The 20,316-nt window shown below is 36.2% G+C and overlaps 2 protein-coding genes across 3 annotated transcripts in view; one reads left to right on the forward strand and one right to left on the reverse strand.

The window, feature by feature from the left end:
• Positions 1 to 20,316, reverse strand: part of LOC136261050 (5-oxoprolinase-like) — a 100,036-nt gene that overhangs the window by 58,188 nt on the left and 21,532 nt on the right. The gene's annotated exons all lie outside the window — the stretch shown is intronic.
• Positions 9,485 to 10,351, forward strand: LOC136260951 (uncharacterized). Its single transcript, XM_066054874.1, has 3 exons — positions 9,485 to 9,583; positions 9,641 to 9,877; positions 9,949 to 10,351. Exons 1-3 carry the CDS (start codon positions 9,503 to 9,505, stop codon positions 10,234 to 10,236), a joined length of 606 nt encoding a protein of 201 aa, XP_065910946.1. The 5' UTR covers positions 9,485 to 9,502; the 3' UTR covers positions 10,237 to 10,351.

Genomic DNA, 20,316 nt, shown 5'->3' on the forward strand with positions numbered 1-20,316 from the left:
GAAAACTAGTAGCTTATAACAAAGAAAATGTTATACATAAATGGAGACAAGTAAAGTAAATAGTCGGCTGCTTTATCCCAGACGTGGTATGGTGGACACGAGTGCAGATACACATGCACAACAGAAGAAATGGGACAAATTACGAAGAATGGATGGAATGGATGTGGAATGGATGTGGAATGGATTGCATTGTGTGTAGAAGAGTTTTTTGGAGTGTAATACACCTTAGCAGATAGATAGGTGGGATTCTATTGTTTGTTTGGGCTGGTTTTTACCAAGTTTAGACTTTACTGTTGGATAACTTCATTGCGGTTACTGTTATGTAAACAAAAACAACACAGTCGACCTCCTTAGTTTATAGTGAGTATTTAGAGATATGGTTACTAAGTAGTTCTGTGTATTGGATGGTTAGTATGATGCGATTCGGCAATTCGGCCAGTGATCCCAGAGAATTTTGCCATCAATGGGTTAAGAGAATTCCCTTAGTACAACTATTGCAAAAGACTCATCTGTCAGGTTGCAAAATTATTTGTCAAACTACTTCACTAAATGATGAATCTGAAAATAAACATGCATATTTATACATTTATAAAATCGCACTGCACTAGGACTAATAATTACAATTACATACTAGGAAAATTGACTAGCTTTACAAAAAAATCTTGGCTTCATTCGTCTTAATTGTAATTTGTTGATCTTCAGGTATACTGTCCTATTGAGGTTACTGGTTAGTATAGAGAGAGGGAGGAGGATATCTACACATCTTTGAGGTATGTTGTAAAGCCATTGTACAACACTGTGATAATCACACAATATTGATAACACTTTCTGGAAGTGGTATTTATAACAAATTAGAGGAGAGAGAGGAGCATTACTGTTTACATTGAACAAAGTCAGCTGTATTGTAACATGAGCAACTATCACTGACTACATTATCTTGCTTGGTTTGCTGGAAACATGTATTTCAATAGAATATGGCAAACAGTTAAGTGCAACTAAAACACAAATTATGGTACAAAAACATAGCACACCTGTATAGTGAACAGTTAAAAATACATACACTATATTCCTACAATCAATCTGCTTTCTTATACTGTTAGAGAGTGGTACAAAACTTCTATATGTGATAGCTAGACAAAAGTTTGACACGCTACACATGAATCAACACTTTCGCACTACAAGTGAATAGAACGGGACGTAAAGGACAGCATTGGATATATCTTACTGCTTTGCAACAAGCTCATAGTGTTGGCCATTAATGAGTTATGTTTGTCTGCAGGCACCCTAGTTAGCAATTAGTCAGCCAGTTGGTTGGGTGAAATCAGACAATTGACTTCAAATGTTTCCGGTAAGTTTCCATGAAATTTATTTGATACTTTATGCTGACAATAGTGACAACAAGCTGAGGTCACACGAGGCTGATTGTTAGTTAATAGTTCTGGCAGGAAACCTAAGCTACCGAAATACCTACTATCAGGAACTCATATTTGCCACAAGGCAGGTGGACCCATGGTCAGAGAGCATCACTTGTGCACCAGTGCTGCTGGTATTTGGATGGCCTAATCTGACCTGTCTTGAAACATGGACCAAAGAGTACAACATGTGTGCGAGCCAATTGGCAAGCAAACCAGCACTTATAAGCTCCTGCTACTGCAAGAAGGCTTAAATGACTCAACACATTTAGAATTCTTAACTATAGATGCATCCTCAATTGTCTTAGTGGGCACATTATTTATTAGTAAGTACCATTATAGCAACTGCAAGAAGGCTACTGAAAGCCTGACACGCCTTCAGTCCTCAACCTTTTATCACAGCCTTAAAGGTGCTTTAATCACTTATACCCATGAAGTTTCATCACTTATCATAAAGACATTCATGGAAGTGGAAACTATCTGCTGTAACTGGATCGATAGTATTCTATAACCTTATGCTATTTTCTGGTAGCACAATAAGTAGTACTTCAATTACTGTGATCTCTCTTCCCAGCATAATGCTCTGTTAACCACCAAAAATCTTAGTGCACTAAATATCAGTTGATTACATTTACTACACACACTTATACAAACAATGTAGTCATATAAAAGTTTCAAATATGATGAATAGGTGACCAGTTGTACTGAAGTTAAAAATAAATAAATCATATACTGTAAAATTGAATTTAGTAAGGCTTCTGTTGGACTAATTCAGAAATAGGAAGTAATTTTAAGTTCACTAGTTTCTGCAGAATCAATCAGTGTACCTAGTGACATCACTTGCAAGAAAGGAAACCATACTAAATTTACATAAAGATGATGTCATTAACTATATGGGTAACGATGCAAAGCAGCAATACTGACAATTCAAAAAAAATAATGATAATCTACACCCAGGGGCGTAACCAGACTTTTGCTGATGCCAGGGCTAACTGTAAGGTGAAGATCAAAAAAAAAAGTTAACTACTGCCTGAATACAATAGCTGCCCTCCCACCAACTAGCTACATATCCTTATTTTCCTTATTTATACCTACACACACGTAGCTTGCTACACTGCAGCTGCTTCCCTGAATACTGTGACTGCTTTATTAGGGCATCCCAAATTATTGATGCTCGGGCCTGAGTTCTGGCTATGCCTCTGAATTCAACAAGTTCAAGTTTCAAGCATTTTCAAATTTTCGGAGCAGATCCTAAAATATACTGAAGTATACAGGGTGGACAAAATTACACACGATTTAATTACTTTAGTATGTATAGAAACATTGCTCATTGTATTTGCTTGCTCATGAGAAGTACAAATAGTTTCATTTCTGTACATTAAAAGAAATGTGAGTTCTGTGTGTTTGTTTGTGAAGCATTAGAAATAAAGTTGATCATCATTATTAAAATTACCTTCTTGTTACGCTGATGGATTTAGGGAAAGCATTGCAAATCCTGTTATTTTAGACTGTTGAAATTATGTGATATATAAGTATCATCACTGCTGTCAATAATGGATCTACCAAATCCACTAGTAGTGTATTATGTAGTATGTGTTTTAGTTGCTTACTATGTTATGCAAATATTGTAGCAAACGTGTACCTGGGAGAGCCAATAGTACAGTAACTGCAGCTTAAAGCTGATATACGTATTTAGACTACGGTACACATAGTATGCTTTGAACTTCGGTCGTTAATGAGCTATTTAAAATCCAATACATACCCACGGGTAGGTATCTAAACTGGTTAGATACCCGTGACAAAACTTATTGTCACGTGCGTCATGTGTTTGCTGGATTCCAGTCACAACAACCATCAGAAATCATTGAACAAATTCTGTGACCTGCTGTTTCAACTTAATCTCACCCAGATAGTAAATGAACCAACTTGGAAACATACTTGACTTGATAATCACCAACAATGAAGATATCATCGATGATTTGAACAAGTACACGAAAAAAATTGGAATTTTCAACTAGAGTAGGGACCATAGCACATCAATAAAAAGTACTGAAACAAGTTGGAGTAGTCCATGATATTAAATCACAGTAAAACAATAAGAAGTGTTATATCTGCTCAAGATACCATAATGGAAATGCACAGTAGGGATATAACACTTCTTATTGTTTTACAGTGATTTAATATCATGGACTACTCCAACTTGTTTCAGTACTTTTTATTGATGTGCTATGGTCCCTACTCTAGTTGAAAATTCCAAATTTTTTCGTGTACTTGTTTGTTAACTTTTTTTGTAAATAATTTTATTATGACTGGTGAACCCACGCATACCGCATCTGAAAAGGCACCGCACGCCCCAGCTATATCAATTATCGTCTGAAAAGTGAAGTATCCATTACGCTTCGTTGTCAGCTATGTTCAACCCGTTACACAGCATTTCGAATCAAGAATGTTCGAAAAGCACCTCGACAATCCACGCATACCAAAAGAAAGAAATCATGCCGCGCGCCCCAATCATATTAATTATTGTCTGAAAAGTGAAATATCCATTACACTTCGTAGTCTGGTGCGGCTGCCCCTTCGATTAATCTCTAATCGAAGGGGTGGCCGTGCCAGACTATACGCTTCGCTGTAGGCTATGTTCAACCCGTTACACAGCAGTACGAATCAAGAACTGTTTGAAAAGAACCTCTGCAATCGAAATAGCCACGGTGAAAAATACGGACAATTTCCGTTTCGAAGGGAAGCCATCACGTGCTCGCGCCAAATTGACACCTTTCCCTGTCAGCAAAGATGAATGGGACACAAAGGAGGACACTGGTAAGTCCATGAAGAATGCATTGTACGTACTGCAGTATGTCAATAGGCACCTGTCAGGCCGAAGCAATGTCAAAGTGAAAAAATCAAGCCCGTAGCCTTAGCCGTTATTGAGTTACGCTTGTCCGAAGGCATCAGTCAGTCAGTCAGTTACTCAGTCAGTCAGTAGAAAATTCCGTTGAATAAAAATTTTTAAAAATTCCGTAGCAACTTGTTGAAAGCATTTCGGGTCGGTCTGAAAGCTTGTTTGGGCTTAGTTTTACCTCGCCAATACTGCCTCATCATCGTAAGGGAAAATCGAGGCTGATTTTTGGGTCATATTATTTCGTGGGCCACGCCTACTCCTTTGTGGTCCCTACTATACAGTTACTATCGTACTGTATGATGTTCACCCTCAACATTACAAACCTATACCAACTGACCATTTCATCATTTCATTCACTATTCTGTTTCCAATGGAACATATTAACTTCCCTAACACTACACAAGTTATTTTTGATTACTCCAAAGAATTACCCTGGACTTATTAACTTTTTGTCACACATTGATTTCTCTATTTGTGAACACTTGCCAGACATTGATTCCATATGGCTTTTTATTAAGAACAGTATCATTAGAGGAATACATATATTTGTGCCGAAATTCAAATTAAAGTCCTTACAATCTCCTAAATGGTATACATGCATGCATCCAACATACGACACCAGATTAAGTGTCTTCGCACTTTAAGAAAGAAGTACAAGTCTCATTCTACTGAACACAATCTGCTCCATATTAAAACAGCTGAAGAAACCCTTCAGACTAGCATTCAACAAGCTAAGGCTAACTTTGAAGCAAAACTGGTGAACAAATTTGCTTTTAGCAACGACTCTAAAATATTCCAGTATGTGAGAAACCTTACCAAATCTGCTTCTATCTCTTCCACAATATTTTATGACAATACTTCTGCCTCTCAAGACTTCAACAAAGCTAATTTATTTAACAAATACTTCTACTCAGTGTTCTCTCAAAGTACTTATTCCCTTCCTAATTTGAAAATATGCCCCCAACAAGTATGTCCCTTGACTCAATTTATATCTCTGAAGAAGTTTACGATGCATTATCATCTCTGGATCCTCACAAGGCAACTGGTATCAATGGAATCAGTCCAGCAATTCTAAAACACTGTGCATCTGTTCTAGTCAAACCTCTGCACTATTTGTTTTCATATGCTATCCACTACTACTCACTACCTTCTGAATGGCAAATTCACTGTATTACTCCTATCTTTAAATCTGGTGAGAAAAATAGTGCCACCAATTACAGACCTATATCTTTGCTTTGTGTTGCATCAAAAGTACTTGAACGAATAATATACAACGAAGTTATAGCCCCCATTTCCAGTGCCATCTCTATGTGTCAACTCGGATTTATGAAAGGCTGTTCAACTTTACAACAACTTTTTATATTTTTAAAGAGTATCATGAACACTGTAAAATTCAAACAGATGTAATATGGACTTTGCAAAAGCATTTGACAGAGTTCCCACAATGAATTACTTTTAAAACTCTGGAAAATCGGTATCACTGGCAACCTTTGGTGGTGGTTTAGATCTTACCTCAACAACAGACAGCAATGTGTTCACCTTAATGGTTCATATTCCATCTTCCTACCGATCCTATCAGGTATGCCTCAAGAGAGTATTCTAGGACCACGTTTATTTCTAAATCTACATCAATGACTTATTTTTATCTGTCCGTTGCTCTAATGCTCTCTCCTTTGCAGATGACACAAAATGCTATAAACAAATTCTTGAACATCTAGACTCCATACAACTTCAACAAGACCTTGATTCAATGACAAACTGGTCTAGAGATTGGAACCAATTTTTTAACACCAGCAAGTTTATACATCTATCATTTAATACAAAATTCCCCACATCCTATTTCATAGATGACACTATAAGTCTCACCGTGACCTCTGTGTCATTTTATCAACTGACTTATCTTGGAAAAATCATTATAACCATATATCAGCTAAAGCCTTCCGAACCCTTGCCCTACTGAGACGTACCTTCAGCCACTCAGTTGACATTCCAACCAAGAAAACTTTGTATTTAGCATTAGTTAGATCACAATTACTTTACTGTTCTCCTTTATGGCACCCCTACCTTATTTGCGACATCTCTATTTTAGAAAGAATCCAATGCCGGGCAACCAAATTTATTCTAAATGACTATGTAACTGATTACAAAACACGTCTTATCAAACTTAACATGCTACCACTGATGTACACCTATGATCTTTATGACATACTCTTCTTCATAAAAGCAAACCAGCATCCATCTAATCATTTCAATATCAGTAACTATGTCAACTTTTGCCGTAATCCTACCAGATCCTCCACCCGCAACAAGCTTCAACACAATTTTACATCATCCAACAAACAAAGTAACTTCTACTTCAACAGATTACCAAGAGCCTACAACAGTCTACCAGTACTTGACTTAAATCTACCTTTTCCACCATTAAATCACAGTTACTCAAGATCTTCTGGCAGCATTTTACAAACAAATTTGACTCTGACAATCCTCACAGTCTGCACTTGTAGTACCTGCTTCAAGCCTCCCCGCCCACCAAACTTCAGCAGTAATTAATAACTTTTTTCTTGCTCTCTCTTTTAAAATAAGTACTTATGTAAGTAAGTTCATTATTAAATACAAATGTAAGTTTTAAAATTATAGGATAGTTTAACTATATATCAAATGTAGAATGTTCATAATAACTTTAGCCAGCTAACTTAATTTGATTGTAATTTTATACATTCAATTGTAATGTAAGTTGTACGTATACTTTTTTTCTGGCTGTGGACACCAGTTTCCCACAGACCTTTAATGCAGGCCTTACCTGCATTGAAAAGCAGTTAAAATTTTAAAAAAATAGATAGAGTGTGAAGAAAACATCGCTGGATAACAGAGATGATTGTATTCATCTAGGAAGCCTACCAGTGAGTTGTTTTAACACTAATTCTATCAGGAAGCCACCATTATTGGCAGTGACTAGAGCTGCATAAACCATAGTCCAAATTGGTTATTGCCCATGCAAACCCACAGTATCTTCACTATTTTGAAGACCTTCAGAATGGCACATAATCACCTCGTATTGTGCCATTCCTCAGGTCTCTAAAATAGCAAAGATAGCTGGATTTGTGCAATAACCTACACATATCTCTTTCCCACTAAATTCATCAGCATACAAGTACATAGCTGCCAGTTGATGCTGTGCTTGTTATACACATATTTTCTGTGCAGTGGTAAAATAATGCGGTATGGACAGCGTCACTTGTTCTTCACAAGTATGGCCTGATTTTCAAGGTTTTGTAAAGTGGAAAAATCTTGTGGTTTATTTTATCATGTTTTGTTGTAGGGTTCCCCAAAGACTTTAGACTTAGTGCATGCACAACAGTAAAGAACAATACAGTCAAGTGGAAGGTTAACACAAAAAAAACTCTGGGACCCTGTACACCTACCAAAACAACCACCGTTGATTACTTATGTAGTTGTGGTACAGTACCTGACATTCACTCTTTCCAAGAAAGAATTTGTTATCATTGAAGAGCTACATTATTACATAAAGTTAACTAACACACAGCCAATACTGGATGGCATTACTTGGAATATACATTACAAAGAAGGCAACAGGATATAATGGTACATACCATCTGTCTTCTAAGTACCACTAACACTGTGGCTTGTGCTGGTACTATGTGATCAATTATGCATAGAAGTTCATTACAAAGGGAAGTACCTACATAGCTTAGTCACTCCACTATAAACATTCACTATACAGAGTGTTGACAAACTAATGTATCAGTGAAACTTCTGTAGCAAGCAGAGAAGAGAAGATAGGAAATGCAGGGCTGCATTTTTGACCATACCTTGTGTTATCCTTGACCAAAAAAGAAAGAAAAGAAAAAAAACATAATTTTCTTTTATAAAAGGCACATATCACATGGTGACATTACTTGCAGGAAACCACTATAATGTAGGCTGCAGTAAATTAACATCAAGATGTTATACCTTAGATATACATACAGATACTAGATGGGCAAAGTAAGAATACATAGAAAATCCTGTCAGTTGAGAAACAATATCTCAACAAAGCACAGATAAAAGTTACACCACCACAAAAATTACAGCACTACATAATCTACATTTGTATACTTGGATGTTAGTCTTTTCTCCGCATCTATATATATTGGGCATTTTCTTGGTTAAACACCATGCCTTTAATAGTCGCCACATTTAAGTAGTGCCACACCGTGCAGAATATGAACACCACAGCTATTATTTGAATCCATAATCCTCAATTGCTCTAAGCTGTTTTGTTATGAACGTGAAGTAGACCATTATTCAGTAATATTCTCAATAAGGATAGTTCTACACACCGTGTATCTAGACATCATACCATCCATCTGCTGGTTCCTTTTAGTGCACATTGAAATGTACTAGAGCTATAAAGTAAGTACATACTCTTTTTATAACAGCAATTTCAGTTTGCTAGTTGCCGCACATTAAGAGCCGCTTATGCTACAAACGTAGTGGCCACCCTGAGAAGAAGTCACACTGAAATTTGACACTATAAGCTAATAGTAGTCGTGGCATTTAACCAAGTATGTAAATACGGTAACTTAAATTCCAGTTAGTTCTTGTAACTGCTAAACAAGAGAGTCTAGCACTGACAGTACTGAACCGCATTGTGATATCTAATTAAAACCATAAAACTTTTAGAGAGCATCATCATCCATACATGTTTGTACAATTGTACCAACATGACTACATGACTGGTGGCTCCACGCAAACACTGTGATCTAACCAATAAATAAGTAACAGCCAAAATTGAAGATAACTGCCTCTACAGTTGACAGGACTTGGCTTGAAGTGATGGTACCACCAAATCACTTTTGCTTTACATGCCAATTCATTAAACACCCTTAATCTTTTAAATGGTTAAACTCTTCCATTGTTCAATGTGAGGAAACTTCTCTCTTCTATTACAAGCAGTAAGTCAAAGAGCACTTGACTCATGTCTAGGAATATTTTCTACAATAGATCGGCACTACATACTATTATTACCAAATACATGACAATATGCTTTCCAAAAAAAAAATTAATGTTGTGATGTTAGTTGGTGACAGCTTGTGACCTCACTTGTTATGCAATCCAGGAAATGGTTTGTCCTATAAATCCTGGTGCCACAAAACTATCTTTATCATTTGGTAGTTACAGTTAGTCGAGAATGACTAGTAAACAGTTATTGGTGTTGTCCTTCCTGGCATTGTTCCTGGTATTTGCAGACTCTCAATCAGCTAATCTATCTGTAAGTCTCAATACACTATATGATACAGCTTGTAATGAAAGTGTTATATTTCAACAGATAGCGATACAAAGCAACGTCTGTGTAAATGTTGAATTTGCCAATGAGACAGAATGTTATTATAAAGCAAAGGACCCACTAACCTTTACTATCACCTTTACAAGAAAAGCAAACAAAAAGTGCAAAAAATTAGTGCAACAATTAGACAAGCAAACAAACATTACTATTGCTGCTCATAGATGTGAAGGCAGATCCAATAGCATTCAGGCACATATGTCTGTTGAACAATTAAACTGGGTGAGTACAATACATACAAGCAGCATCGGTGGCACATATCATGAATGTACATATCTATTTTCCAACTGTAGATTTGTGAAAGACGCTGGGCTATCCGAAACCGTTTCACTGTTAAATATGAGCGTGAGCCTAATTTAGAATTATGTAGAGAAGATACTATTACTATTCAAGGAAATAATAATACTGCAACTGGGCCTAAACATTATCCTCAATGTGATTCAGGATGCCTTACACCAGGAAAAATATTTGTCAACTGCTATTGTCCAACTATAAGCACTCCAGGACCAGTCACTTCAGTCCCAGATGGTGGTAGCAGTGAAGATGATGATAGAGATGACAGTGATGGTAAAGAGACATGATGACTAGAAGTACTTCAAAAGTGGAGAGAACTGTATACATGTATATACAGTGTACATTATTGTGGCTATGTTTGTACATGTTTGCACTTAGATCTGTTGTTACAAGTGTTATGAATTGTATGATCAACTAATACCAAACGTGGGACAACTATACAGCATTTAAGCGCATAACACCACATAGCACAATTTGTCAAAGTAATTTAAAGAGGCAGTTAGTTGTGTAGCAAACAATACTGTGCCATTGGAAAAAATATCTCATTCACACAATATCGAGTATTATGCAATTGCAAATGCATGTACATATATGTATATACTGTAGATACAGTTAAAATAGTGGCATAGTCAGATCTTCAGAGATGGGTGGGCACACCAACCTACTAGTTTTACTCATGTATAAGTCGCTCTTTCTACTCCAAACTCACTCTGAGATATGGTTTAATTTAGCCATCAATTCATCTTTAACTGAATTCATCAACTCGTTTGGTGCAAGTTTTATCCATCATTTTGACACTCAATCATAACACCCCATTCCGTTGCTGAGAAAACAGAGTAATTATCGATTCCTGAAGCTTGATACTGCTTCCATCATCATCTTTAAATTCTTAAATAAAAAATTAAGGCGGTGAACAGTATGTGATGGAATCATTGAGTGTTTTTAAGCAAACTTTGATGTTTTATCAGCCTGATTTACTACCAAAGTAGCTGTGAATGTAGCAGTGGTGAGTAAGCACCATTGTTATACCCACCCTTGGCTACACCCCTATGTTAAAACAAAACTGCAAACTACGCAAAGTTCGATTCAGTTAGGATCTTTACAGTACCCTCTACAGACTGATGGAGTACTTTATGACTTGCTTCAAAGTATCAGTTATGTTGATTACACAATTAAATGATGAACTCAGCACTACAAAATAGCTCATCACATTCAATGAAATAAACAAATCTTTCCTTGAAGTGCAATGATGATGAACCAGTAATGGTGAGATAGTCTAGTGAATTGTGGACTACCCAAAACAAACACTCTGAAATATAACCCTCCATTAGCTTACACATTTAGACCTTGAAATCTCTATCTTACATTTGGAATACTGAAGGTCTACAACTGTACAACTTTTCTTGTGGAGTTTCATATACCAAACTCACTTTCAAAGCTACAAAAATCTTACAATTCTCAAGACAACAGTACACATACACACATTTCATATAACATAACAAAAGTTAGCCTGGAGCAGTAAGTTCATAAAAAAGTTTTGACTAGTTTCGTCATATGCTATAGATCATCAGTGGCCTCCTCTCCTACTATAGTGTATGGAACAATAATGTGTAACTTCTTATTAATATCTCCTACCCAACAGTCAGTTAAGATCCAACTATTGAACAACTCCTTGCAAAAATCACTTCACTTGAAGATGTAGTGCTTTCCCAGCAAAACAAAATTGAACAGAAAACTATCAATTTACTATCAATGAAAGTGTTAATTACATATATTCTTCTTACCACATTAAAGAAAAGTAGAAAGGTGTTGCACCACTTGAAAGAACTTGTTTGGAAAAATTCAATCCCAAAAATACATAGTTCAGATGATTAATCGTACAGAGTTAAAAGTTGGTAATAGAAGAGTCCTTATATGCGATTACATATTTATCAAGTGCTACTAGTAAAGCCACATATCTGTATGATCAGAATTATAGAAAATCATATGCGCTTTTAACAAAATTAATAAAACCTAAGCAAGTATGGGTATTCTATTCTTTACTTTAGTAAAACAATATGATCTTGAGCTGTATGTATGCATGATATGCATCAGGACATCCGCAAACTTGAGCCTACCATATAGGTGGAAATGTTTGATTGATGAATTTTGAATGTGCAAAAGTGATGATTTTTGTAATTTTTTTTACTCACAAAATCCCGGAAACACTCGATGGTAATACATGAAACCAAGAGTAAATATTTACTCTTGATGAAACCTATGGAAATATTTTTCATCACTTGAAAAAAATTTCCACCTCACAACAGGAAGCCACAAGCATGATATCAAAAACCAGAAGCCACATAAGAGTTAGCCAGCTTATTAAGGTGGCAAGAAGCCAATAAGTAACCATAAACAGACTTGTGGCTTCCATGAATGTAGCAAAAAAGAAAGGCTTGCTTTCTGAAAAAATTGCTGTGGTGATTCTGTGGTATAAAGTGTTTATAACCAAGTAGAAGTACCTGTGGTAAGCCACAAATCCATGCGTGTCTTTCAGTACTGTGGTCACTGTAAAGTACTAATGATAATAATAAATACTTAGGTTAAAAGGAAGAAAATCCATCCCTCCTGAAAGAGACTGAGTGTGGCACTAACTAGACATTGGGTGGCTTGCAGTTCAAATCCTGGTGTTGGAGGGACCCTTTTCCCTTTCTTTGGCCCATTTTCTGTTTCACTTTATTAGCTGCTTCCGTAATGTGTCTACTGTCCAAACTACAGTATTAGGTTACGTTAGGTAATTCAAAGGCTGCAGCACAAGCTGCTGTCACCAGTGTTGGTCATTGTAAAGTACTAGCAGTAATAAAATAATAACAAAAATAGCACTAGTGCCAATTCACTATGGTGCTTTGTCAATTAACAGGCACCCATCGCTATCAACCATATTGTACATGATAGGCTCTATCAGAGCACATAACTCTCTAAAACAACATGCTAGGTGATCAAAATTTTGAGTGATGATAGGTACAAAATATATCTACAGCAGTATGGATCAGTTGTTTCGAAGTGTCATCACAGATAAAAAATATGATCCAGCAAAGTGGAAATACTGCTTTTATACCATGTTCTAATGGTAGATTGGTGATAATTAATCCATAGAGCTGGTAAGAATGATGAAACTAGGCCCTAGGAAAAGTTTCAAATGCCTAACTAGCGTAGTTGGCATGTTATTATTTCAGTATAGCGGTTCTGATTAAACGCCCTTAATTCTGTATCTGGGAGCTGGCGCCTAGATTTTCAGGAACATAAAAGCAAACAATGAACAATGGTACAACAAAGCAAACAACAATTTCCTACCCATGAAAAAACAAGATTCAATATTTTTAATTATGCGCATTTCCGTGGGTTAACGGGTAGCCGCCACCTTAATGGTATAGTACATATGTGCAAATGGACCTCTAAATCAAATCATAATATACATAATTGTGAATTTAGTTGTGAATACAAATCTACAAATCAACCAAGGCCTCAATATGTAGCACAGAATGCTATAGCACCCACTTCGTGGGTCAGTATAGCAAACAGATAACAGAAGAGACAATGTCTCTTCTTGTACTTTTACGCATGACATACTTATGGTGCTTTTTGCAAATGCACAAAAGGTTAACCTTGTTAGTATACTTAAGGTGTTTTGTGTACATTAAGCGTCATTTCCTCATGTCATTGTGTCTGTAATAATCAATGTCTCAGAAATGATGAACCACTTCATTAATCTCAATGTTACATCTACAGGCACAGCAAGGTGTAGCTATGAGAGCAATAATTCAATAACCAGATTCAAATGGCTAGCACAGAGAACAAACAATTACAGTGGAACCTCGAATAACCGAGCTAAATGGAGGGAAAGGGTGTTCATATAATCGAATAGTACATAAAATCGAACAACCATACATTTATATTCAGAGCTTTGGTCAACTACTCTAATAAAGCATACAATTTTTGACAAAATACCCTAATTGAGCAGTCAATTTGGTGTTTGGATAATCAAGAGTTCGGTTAATCGGTGATCGGATAATCGAGATTCCACTGTAATATTGTTTCTAGATGTAGCAAAATTTTACTCAATGAAACACTTCGCAGGAGCACTAACGGTACTAAAATGAGTACTGTATGAAATATTTCAGTATCATTAGACTGTATGTATAGATTATTGCACAAATCAAGGTATCTTCACTATTTTAGAGACCTGAGGAATGGCACAATAATCACCGAGGGCGAAGCCTGAAGTAATTATGTGCCATTCCGAAGGTTTCTAAAATAGCAAAGATACCGTGGATTTGGGCAATAACCGATTTAGACTACGGCATGCATAGTATGCTTTGAACTTAAGTCATTAATGAGGTATTTAAAATCTAATAGATACCAATGGGTAGGTATCTAAACTGGTTAGATACCTGTGACAAAAAATTTTGTCATGTGCGTCACGTGTTTTGCTGGATTTCAGTCACAACAGCCATCAGAAATCATCACTAGAGTGAATGGATAATCTGTAGTGGGGCAATTATTATAGTATATTTGATCTTGTGCAGAGCTTCCACCAGGGAGTGTGAAACTGAATAGGATGATTATAGTGGTAGACTAGCTAGCTTTGTAAAATTTCTCAACTGATGATGCTCCTGTCGTATCTCAGGGTAGGCTGTTCTATAATTTGATAATTTGATTGCCAATAGGAAGGAGTATAGCTAGTATCTTGGCGGTGAAATAGTTGCATAGAGAAATGTTATTCTGGACGAGGTGGTTGATGATTTGCACACAGTTGAAAGCTTACGGTACGTTATAATATGTTATACAGAGGTGTACTAATGCAAAACTAACCAACTGAGCAATTATACTAAGATTGAACCAAGATGCAGTGCCAACTCATCAAAGAGTATCTGCTAGTGACAGAATGATTTACTAAAGGGTAGTACATACATGAAAGATATGTACAATTTCACCAGAAACTAATAGTATTTGTACTAGTAATAGCATGGGTAGCAATGAAATTTGCAATTTGAACATTGCAATTTCATTGGCTAGAATTTATGTTAACAATGTAGCGCCAATTAGTGTTGACGCATGTTTAGTACATAGTGACAAATTGCGTACTACATGGCATGCAGAGTATGGTATTAACTGGGAATAGCATGGGTAGCAGTGAAATTTGGGATAAATATCACGAGTGTTGTATTGGAAATGGGGATAAATTTCACGAGGCAAAGCCGAGTGAAATTTACCATTTCCAATACAACAAGAGTACTTACATTTTCCTAGTATAATCCTTATATTGCCGCTGTTTTGTCTTTCCATAATTCAGAAATGCGGTATTTTCAAAATCTTGTGCAAGTGCATACATTGATGTTATACACAAATATGCTTTTAGGGACTAAGATGTGGGCAAATTCCGATAAGTAAACTACTTGTTCAAAAGAAATATAATACTTACCTTTCAAACTCTGTCCTAACAACTCATTATTATGATGGTATGCATTTACTATTATACTAACTACAAAAAAGTTAACACATTGAATTCAGTGTATGTTATAGTACACAGCTAGATCCATACATATTTGCTTAGAAATCCCATGCAGGAAAATAGCTACATATCAGAAATTATAATGCCAAAAGATCACTTAAAGTTAGCTGTAATAAAGAAATGTAATAAGAAGACCAAATGTGTTAAGTACTATATCACAGTAGCAAAATTCATTAAAACTACTCAAGCTATTATTATCCACACAAAAACAGCTGAGCTGAGCTGTGAAAAAATGGTACGGCCTTCCAAAATCCTGAGTGAAAAGGTGTGAAATCAAAGGAGGCAGACAAGAAATTACTGCAATGATTAAATAAATGAACATCATTGCAGCAATTTCTTGGCCGCCACCTTTGATTTCACACCTTTTTCACACAGAAGGTTGCACTAATTTCCACAGCTTGGCTGTTTTTGTGTTGATTTCACTTCTTTTTGTACTTCATAAGACCATAGATATACGACTCTTAATATGGATTGGAAACGGCATCACGCACCAGAAGTAGGCTTGTTTCGGATGCTTTCCGTAATTTGTATCGTATACTAATTTAATTGTCCCCTAATGAAGTTTTATAGGTTTTGCGAGAGTGATTTAGAACCTAAGAGTGAAGCGTGCTACCATCCTACTAGTTTGGTTGCACAGCTTTGACATTAGATTAAAGCTTGAAAGACAAATGGTTATGCTAGACAGCAGCTGTGCAGAGTTAGGAGAACAGAAACACAACGCTACAACAACACCTAGCCAAGTTGTAACCAAGGAAATACGCAGCGTTTAAACTAGAGGTGTGGCTTACAAACCAGACTGTTCAATTCTAATGACCAATGGGGTTCTAAAAAGCCACATATCGTTGATACCAGAAGGTGTACAGAAACAGAAACGTACCTTGGTGTAGAAGCGATACCAAAATGGCACAATATAATGAGTTTCTTTTGTGGGAAAGGCCAGTCAGTGACTTCCACCAAAGTAACTTGTATCGCTCAACCTTAGAGAACTTTCATATTCTACTAAACCTACACTGATAGTCTACAGTTAAGAGAAATGTTAGTCTTTTCATGCTCTTCAAAGCGGTAACAAGCGAAATGCGCCTCATATCTAACCAGTGACGTCAATCGTACAGGTAGACTGGGCGTGTGATGCTGTTTCCAATCCCTACTAAGAGTCGTATATCTATGATAAGACCTAACCATTACTGACTTTAGGGTTTCTTTTTACCCACATTTCTTCTTATCTATACAGACACAATGATGATTACTGAAGACAAGAGTTATAAAAGTAATATATTGCTTCAATATTATTGCATTATACTCTGATAGAGTGCACATTTTCTAATAGAACACACAGAATTCTCTAGAACAATCTAGATTTTCCATTGGTAGATCTATGAAATTATAATAAGCAGATTTAAACTGGAATTTCCTTTATAAAGTAAAAATTAGAAGTGATCAGCCAAGATACAACTGGCTAAGGATGAACCCTGGTAAACTTTTTAGACATTTTTGTTCATTTTTTTTACCACATAGTGACGGCTCTATTTGAGCTTCTCAACCCCACTTATTTCTTTATAATTCTGTAGCTGTACCTCTATTGTTTTTCAAAACATCAAAGGCACTGTTACGATGTCAGCCTATACACACATCGATTTTCAAGTTACTCCCATACTCGGTTTACCTTGTAGTCGTGACAAAAGTTCCATGAATAAGCGTTCATAACTCCGTAGAGATTCATAGCAAACTTAGTACGTGAATTCCCCAAAATATGCTCACTGTTTATTTGAGCTAAAGTTCAAAGCAATCAAGTTACAATTTGCATTTTATAACAATTTTTGCAAAGTGTGGGAAAAGAAATCTAAGCCCCCATACCCACTATGGATAAGAACAAAAAAAATCCAAATTCTGAATGCCCATATCCCTCAAATGGCTGGCACGAATCTAATCAAATTTGCTATGTGGCCTCCCTACCTGGCGTACAGGTATAATGCAAAAAGAAGCTATGCACATATGAAAATGCCATTTTCCTTTTTTTTCCCTGTTAATATACCCATGGTGTGGTATGCCAGCTTTTTTGGCCGCACAACACACTACCATGTGTCTTGATGACATGAATGGCAAAGGATGGGCTCCTACATAATGTTAACTACTAATCAAATATCTACATAACACAATTCAATAACAACAAGTATAAGAAAAAATTGGAATTTCAATGCATAGTAGGGATATTCACTTCTTATTGTTTTACAGTATTTGGACATTACATACTACTCCGATCCAGCTTGTTTCAGTACTTTCTATTGTAGCACTATACACTGTCCCTACTCTAATATAAAATTCCTAAGTTTTTCTTATACTTGTTTGTATGTAAAGTTTTTTTGCAAGCTCATGACCACTAAATAGCCTACTTTTCACAATATAGAGTTAATCACTAGATTATGACTCATACAATTAGAACTGATCAGTGGACGTGGCTCTACATAAGCCTGCAGACAATAATGGATGTGGATTTGTGCATACCTACAGACTGATGAATGGGCGTGGCTACCATAAGTCTACAGATGTAATTTACGTAGGTGGGCGCAGCTCACGAAAGAAGCAGGGCTATGACGTGTTACCACACGTCCACATTGTTACACCAATTACTTTAGCATGTGTGGTCAGATCCAGATAACCTGTAAAGTGGGACCTGGATGACCGGACTCGGTTTAACATTTGTACTAAACTATATTTATTGACTTACACATTGCTCTATAGTTCACCGCGAGTTGCTCTCACTGATTGATATCAACAGCGAGTTACGTATGTGTGTGTTCAAATAGTTTGGTGCAACGACCACGTGTATTCCAATAGATTGATACAATATACACCAGTAGATGGAAGCCTATTGTAGTCTATTAACGCTTAGCGGTAGAACCTTGACTGATGGCCATGGTAAAGAAGGATAAAAGGTAAGACAATAGTGCAAGCATTGTATGTTTATCAATATACCAAAGGTTTTTTCTTAAGCAAACTAGAAACGTTTCTGCAAAAGAATTAGGGCTGTAGCTGTAGCCAGTTTTCCGCTATGCTTGACTGAAGGTGTCAGGCAGGCAGGTAGTAGAAAATTCCGTTTAATAATTTTTTTTTTTTAATTCTGTAGCAACTTGACAGAAACGTTTCGGGTCAATCTGAAGACACTTTTGAGATTTTACCCAACCAATACTGTAATGTTGTTGTGAGGAAAAATTGAGCCAGGTTTTTGGGTTATATTATATCACTGGCCATGCCCACACCTTCGATGTCCTTCTATACAATACTATCATACTGTATGATTAAACTGATTGTAGTACATGCAGTTATAAAGTACACACACTCCATTTCTAAGAATTGTACTGTAATTATGTACACAGACACTACCAATAGTAGTAGTAGTAGTAGTTACATGTCAGGGAGTAACATAAGTAGCTACACGAATACATAATTGCTAACACAACTGATCCACTTTAAAACACTATACTGATAGCTAGCACAAAGGAAAAAACTAAGAGAAGACTTCAGCTAAATGCTTGAGTATAATACGTAGTGCCACACCCTTGAAAAGTTAGATGTGTTATATTCCATATGCAGTACGCAAGTTTCATTATAGAGCAAAAAATGCTCTTACAGACCTGAAAATTAGTAAAACAACAGTGGCAAAACAGCATAATTAAGAAACGAGGAATTTAGTGCATTCAAGGAAATTTGTTATACAAATTTAGCTCTTTTATCTACACATCACAGTTCAGAGTACGAGTAAGATGATGCTTCAATTTAAAATTTCACATAAATTGTTATTGTAAACTTCCACCTATTAATTGCTAATCGATTTCAAAACATTGTAACTGTCACTAGATAACAGCAATAGTCTGCAGAGCCACTTACAACCAAATTTAATCTACTATCTTGGTGTATCAACCTGGTAGATTTTAAGAGCAGCAATTATCATGTTCAAAGTTAGAAATTACTATCCAGATGATTCATAAAGATTTTACAATGACAATTTTCTGCATTAGCTACAAGTTAATAAGACGCTTTCTGTTTCACAATGATCAATTGTTTACAATGTTCATTACATAGATTTCTTCATATGGCAACTGAATGAAGCTAAGACTTAATAGCCAGTATAACATTGATACTCCAGTTCCAGCTGTTATATCCTGTAACAGGTGCAACCATCTGTGGCATTATACACATACCATTAGTTACACTGAAATATACACGATAGCCTCCTACTTGTCTCAACATTCTTCATGTAGTATATACAAAGTTGGGTCTACAATATAATGCTGTAGCCATGGTAACCATTATTAACCACACACACACATGCCACCATTACACCACTGTCACTTTCACTTTCAAATTTCAGTGATCCTTTCCTAATTATATGCCTCTCTCAGGTGCATGCTATGTACTGGTGACTTTGGTACTGATGAACCTTGGTTTAAATTTCACATCTTTAATAGTAGCCGCACTTGAGTGGTGCCACAATCGACTTTGAAAATCAGGGCTTAAACATCATTTTTGAACATTGAGTGGTGGCCGATTTTGAACAGTTGCTGCATCGATTTTTTGGAACCAAGTAAGTGTGGTAATCCAAACGGTTGGAATTCCAATTTTTTTCCCCCATGAAATTAGTTTACAATAAATCCTAGTTTGTATCTAACCAAATGACTGTGCCAAGCCAATGTTACTGTGTATGTGATTTGTCACACATTGCACACTTGTGTAAGCTGGTTTCCTCATAGACTTGTCAGATTACCTACATTCATGTCAAGAGGTATGAGTGTTTTAGCCAAAAGACATAATTATAACT

The sequence above is a fragment of the Dysidea avara genome, chromosome 7, assembly GCF_963678975.1.
Source record: "Dysidea avara chromosome 7, odDysAvar1.4, whole genome shotgun sequence".
In the NCBI taxonomy this organism is placed as follows: Eukaryota; Metazoa; Porifera; class Demospongiae; order Dictyoceratida; family Dysideidae; genus Dysidea; species Dysidea avara.